At 43.3% G+C, this 6000-nt stretch overlaps 1 protein-coding gene across 1 annotated transcript in view; it reads left to right on the forward strand.

The window, feature by feature from the left end:
• PGGT1B (protein geranylgeranyltransferase type I subunit beta) overlaps positions 1 to 5406 on the forward strand; it is a 49449-nt gene extending 44043 nt beyond the window's left edge. Inside the window, exons 8-9 of the mRNA XM_062189301.1 lie at positions 213 to 321; positions 3357 to 5406. Coding sequence (XP_062045285.1) covers positions 213 to 321; positions 3357 to 3538 — 291 coding nt within the window. The 3' untranslated portion in view covers positions 3539 to 5406. The remainder of the gene's footprint in view (positions 1 to 212; positions 322 to 3356) is intronic.
• Positions 5407 to 6000: the final 594 nt, after the last annotated feature.

The raw sequence follows: 6000 nt of genomic DNA on the forward strand, positions 1-6000 counted from the left end.
ACAGAAAGCTTAGTTGGGTCTTGTTCAGACAGAAGTATTAACAAGAGCACAGTAGCTTTGATAAAGACGATAAATGGAACATGGTGGGTGGATTGAAGTGCTCCAATTCCAGAGACTTGCTCTGAGCCCTGGAACGTCTATCTAGAGGGTTTGTGTCTGAGCCAGGAAGCGACACCAGTGTTCCATGCCGCTAAATTGTCCTTTGCTTTCAGCTTCTGAAGATTTTCCAGTATACCAACTTTGAGAAAAACAGGAATTACATCTTATCCACTCAAGATCGCCTCGTAGGGGGATTTGCCAAGTGGCCAGACAGTCATCCAGGTAATTATTTTCTGTGTGAATCCACAACTTTTTTTTCTTGAGTGCATTTTCTAGCACCTTTGTAAGAAAGGATGTGTGATAGGAAATGTACCTACTTGTAAATTATTTAACTAAATCACACTGTAGGACGTAGATTGTTAACGTCTAAGGCAGAGCTGGTGTTGGAGGGTATTCAGGAAGGGGCTGAGTATCAGGAGGTCCGGATAGGCTGTGCGTTTCCCCCACATATTTTACATCAAGGTTGTACTTTGTAGCAGTAAGGCAGATGGATCTTACTGAGTTGTTTCCAAAACAGAATGATTGGCTCATCCAAAATCAAACTTATTGACTATACTTAAGTGGAATTATTAACTCTGAAACCTGAAGGAAGCCAATTCTTACTCTTTGCAAGACCTTAAGTAGAAAATCTGAAATTCTGAATATTGGTGTCCTTACCCACCCTTACTCTCATTCTGTAAATATTGACAGATTCACCTAATGTTTTTTAAAGATTTTACTTATTTGAGAGATAAGAGTTACAGCCAGAGAGACAGACACACACACACACAGAGGTCTTCGATCTGCTGGTTCATTCCGCAAATGGCCACAACCGCTGGAACCGAGCCAGTCTGAAGCCGGGAGCTAGGAGCTTCCTCTGGGCCTCTCACACAGATGCAGGGGCCCACGCACTTGGGCCATCTTCCACTGCTTTCCCAGGCTTTAAACGGAGAGCTGGATTGGAAGAGGAGCAGCCGGGACTCAACCTGGTGCCCATATGGGGTGCAGTGCCACAGTGCCAGCCTCTCACCTAAATTTTCTACCTGAATACCTTGCTGTCAGAACACTGACCGTTCTCACTCTCAAAGCCAGACCCCAGGTGGCTTCCGACGGTAGGAGTGGCCTGACATCGCAGCCTCCCAGTACTGGGCTCCTCTCTGTAGCCAGCATCACCCTCTAGCCTTCTGTACCCCACATATTTTCACCCATAGAAGTCAAGCTGAGAGCTTGTTGAAATAGTTCAGAACACTGATGTTTCTGATAAGCTTTTCACAGAATTAACTGTGTACACAAAACCAAACCACACTGCCTTAGAACGACGACGTTAGTGCTCATCAGTCTAAAAAGTACCTCTAACTCATCTCCTGCAGTGTCACTGCTGCGGTGGGCAGGGGCTCCTGGAATCTGACTTTTGTACGCCACACCCACAGCTGCCTGCATTTTGGTCTAAGACATGCTTCCTTAGGAAGAAACGTGCAGTACCTTCAGAGTCAAAAGGCAGAAGTGACAGCTTCAGGGAGTGTGTCCGTATGAGCATACTGGAAACGCGTGCAGTGTTTCCAACAGCTTTTTTAAAACGAAGGTTCTTGTTTTCTACGTAGATGAGCCGTAACACACGTGCCGGTGTTTGGATGTTACATGGACTTTATGGCCTTGTTACAATGTCTCCAGAGCCTGCTTACTAGGGAACGGAAGTCTTTGCATGATGTGTGGGATTTATGTGGGGAGACCTATTCCCAGAACCTGTAGAACATCATTTTAACAAGATCCTGTAAAATGAGAATATTCTTGGTCCTAGTAAACGTCATAGCAGAATTGACCCAGAGATTTTTACATATTTGTGGAAGAAACCTGAAAAGAATGTTTTATTTTTAAGTAAATATATCTATTTTAGCATCTCAAGTACTGAAATACATCACTGCCTACAAATGGGGAGTTTTTTGTTTTGTTTTTGACAGGCAGAGCTAGACAGAGAGAGACAGACAGAGAAAGGTCTTCCTTCCACTGATTCACTCCCCAAATGGCTGCTACGGCTGGTGCTGTGCCGATCCAAAGCCAGGAGCCAGGTACTTCCTCCTGGTCTCCCATGCGGGTGCAGGGCCCAAGGACCTGGGCCATCCTCCACTGCACTCCCGGGCCACAGCAGAGAGCTGGACTGGAAGAGGAGCAACCAGGACTAGAACCTGGGGTGCTGGCACCGCAGGTGGAGGATTAGCCGAATGAGCCACGGCGCCAGCCAAACAAAGAGATTTTTATAAAAACTATTTGAAATAGTTCTGGTCTGACTGGCTTTTGAAGGAAAAAATGCTTAATTTTTACTTTACCTGGAGAAATTTTAATTTTACAGATTCTGGTTTCTGTTAACCCTGGATTATATTATATCCTTTTCTGTTGCATTTTTTCCCTGGTTTCTAGAAGGAAAAGCTGCATGTTGTTTTGTGCCCTTAGGGATTTTAGAATAGCCATCTGGGACAGTGCTACATTATAGAGGCCTGAGACAGAAGGCTCTGGGGCATTGCCCACCGAGTCCCACGGTGAGGAATGTAGGCTGCATCTGTGAAACCACAGTGCCACAGGAGATGGAAACAGCTGTTTGTCAGGACTGCTTTGAACAGTAAACCATGTTCATGTATAGTAAACTTGAACTCTTTTAACAAAATTGACTTGGTAAGAGGCTTTGGAGTTGAACAGCTCTGAGGCCAGAAATGCTGGCCAGCTCAAAAAGCAGGAGCACCTGACTGCCTGCGAGCACTCTGGCGGTGTCCCGAGGCTGGAGAGCCAAGCGCCTGGCCAGTCTAGGGCTTGCAGCAGGCCGCAGCCTTGGGGCAGTGCCGGCGCCAACCGCGTGAGCTGGTTTTTGTTGTCAGCTCAGAGAACCCTGGGTAGCAGAATTAAATAGGGGACAGCATTGCTGAATGGGTTGTTTTTTGTATTAGCTGAACACAGTATTAGGATAGTATATGCTTTAGGAACTGTCAGGCTAAGATGTGGGCATGGGGGTATCGCTACTTAGCTTCAGAGGTTTCTTTTTAAGAAAACTGTCCTTTGGAGGTGCAGTGTTCAAGCCACTTACTTCCATATTTGTCAGTGGCAGGGAAGCCTGTGGAGGTGAGGCAGGCTGCACGCTGGCCTCCAGTCTCCGAGAAAGGGCACAGTGGCAGCTTTGCTCTGTTGGTGATAGGTTCTTGAGTAACAGCATCTGGTTTCCTAGCGTAGTGATGGGCTGGTAGGTAGGTGGCTGAATGCCTGCTGTGAGCGTTTGCTGGCTTGTTTCGCAGATGCCTTGCATGCCTACTTTGGGATCTGCGGCCTGTCACTCATGGAGGAGAGTGGGATTTGTAAGGTCCACCCTGCCCTGAACGTAAGCACACGGACTTCTCAGCGCCTGCAGGCTCTCCATCAAAGCTGGAAAAGCCAGGACTCCAACCACTGCTCAGAGAGCACACCCCTCTCCACATGACTCGCTCTCCACTGGGAGGGCAGGGTTTGTAGCCTAACTGTAGCTCAAGGTTAAAGCCATGTAACCAAGTGTGCTTTTTTTAAGAAGTAGAGTCCTACATTCAAAGCCCACACTGCTGTCACTCTGGGATGTGGTCTTGAGCCAGTAACCTTGTACTAGGTTTCAAGAAAGTTCTTGTTGAAGGTTGACCCACTGTGGACTGCGTCATGGTTCTTAAATGTTTATACTGTATTTCTAAGACGTTCTTTGAGGCAGATTACCTGTATGTATGTAGATTATCTTTGTAAGAACTCTTGAGTATACATTGTATCTGCAAAATAAGTTTACACTTTACCCAGCATTGATAATCTATCTTCGGGTGAACAGTCAGTGATCATTTTAAAAGCTGGACAATGGATGGTAGAAATTCTGCTTTAATGCGTTAACTATCTGGGATTATATTTGGAAACATGATTCCCCCCCTTTTTGGGTAATGAATGTCTTATCCTTAAGTGTGCCAATTAACTCGTGTGGCCTATATAAATAAATAACTTCATAGTAAAACTAAAATAAACAAGCTTAACTAATAGTTTTGGAAAGGAAAGTGTTTGAAGAATATTATGGAGCTGAGGACAAAGTCATCTATGTATGATCATGAATGAGAAAGTTTTATGCTTTGTGACTCATTTGGAAGTTGTTGGGGTAAATACCAGGTCTGTTTCATTTTAATCTCCAGTCATTAACTGTCTTTTTTTCCTCTCCAGGGAGTACAAAAAATCATATCCAAAAGGCAGGATACTTATTGTTTTGCTTATTTTTTCTTACATGATGTTGTAGATTATGCTTTTTTAACTGAGTTATTTTTTAGTTTACTGCTCCAATTACAAACTAATAATTTTTTCAACTAAAAAAAAGTATAAAGACAGAACCACACAAGTAAATTCATTGACACAACCCCACATGTCATCTTTTATGTTTTTGTATTTTCAGGTAAGTGGGAGTTAATTGTAATCATTTAAAGGTAAAAACGCTGGTGTTGCTTGTATTTATTGTTTTCTTAACTCTGAGAACTGCTTGTCCAGGAGACAGTGTCTGCGTTGGTAACCTGTGTTAGTAAGTCAGTGCCATCACTTGTGCAATGACCTCCAGGCACACAGCTCACTGCAGGAGCCGAGTTAGTGTCCCGGAGATAGCAATGTTGAAATCCAGCTCTGTAAGCATTACTGTGAGTATTGCTGGTCAGGGACTGTAATATTTTAGATTTATTTTCCAAAGTAAATTGTGATCCTTCCCAAGTGAAATCTGGTGACTACTTGGAGAAAGGGTTCATTAATTAGTACTTTTTGTTTTAAAACTGTTTTAAAATCTCAGTTTGCCAGATTCAGTGGTATTTTTTAAATTAGAAATAAAGTCTATATCGTGATAAAGGAAAAATGTGCTTAGCATCAAATGTGATCTTTCCCTCTTTTTCCACTTTGTTCTGTTTAAATCCTGGGAAATTAAGACATCCATATCTTAAACTAATTTATCTCTTGGACAGTGGGAGTTAAAATAACAAATAACATACATAATGATTTTAGAACAGTGGAAGAAGCCTTAATTGTTGCCTTTGCATTCCCATCAGTGTTTAGAAAGAAAGGTAGAAACAGTAATGGTTTTCCTGTATGAAACCTATAGAGGAGTTCCAATATAAAGGTGTCTAATCAAACTATTGAATATTTTCTAATTTGTTGAATAATCAGGTTATAAATTATGTGTCTAATATATCTGTAGGAAACTTATGGACTACTGAATGTTCCACTTTGCATATTGACCAAAAATATTGGACCAATGTGAGTTATCAATTATTTGTAAGAAAAATACTTAATAAAAGCAATTTTTCACATCTACACCTTGTTCTCCAGCAGTAGTGACATGAGAAGGAGAATGAAACCCACAATTGCAGGTAACTGCTATCTGCTCCGCCTCCATATGTTTTTAGGAGATAGTAGGAAAGCTTTGTGGTGAGCATCTGCACACAAATGCAGGGTGAATTAAGCCATACAGTGTAGACTTGACCTGTGTGTGCATGTTTCTTTATAAATTTGTCTAAGTAGAAGTCTTGCTGACAGTGGTACCTACAGCCCTGCCTCTGAGGTCGTGGGACTGGCACAGAGTGCACTCACCTGCAGGTGGCAGCAGTGTTCCTGGGCGACGGACTCCTACAGGGCTTCTGTCCTGGGAGCACAGGGGTCCCTCCCTTGTGACGGGCATGTCGTGATGCAGCATGCACCTGGTGATGTTAGAGAGGTAGTCAGTGGTGGAGGTGGGCTTGGGGGTGCTCTTCACTCCGATCAAGTCTAAATTCTGGGTCTACCAGGTCAATAGCATGATCTTGGACCCTGATTTCCCCATTTATAAAATGAGGAAAATGGAAACCTGTCTTTGTGTTGAAGATTAAGTGAGATAGACATGTATAGCCCTTCCCCTGGTACCTGACATAT

The sequence above is a fragment of the Lepus europaeus genome, chromosome 4 (genome assembly GCF_033115175.1).
Source record: "Lepus europaeus isolate LE1 chromosome 4, mLepTim1.pri, whole genome shotgun sequence".
Taxonomy (NCBI): domain Eukaryota; kingdom Metazoa; phylum Chordata; class Mammalia; order Lagomorpha; family Leporidae; genus Lepus; species Lepus europaeus.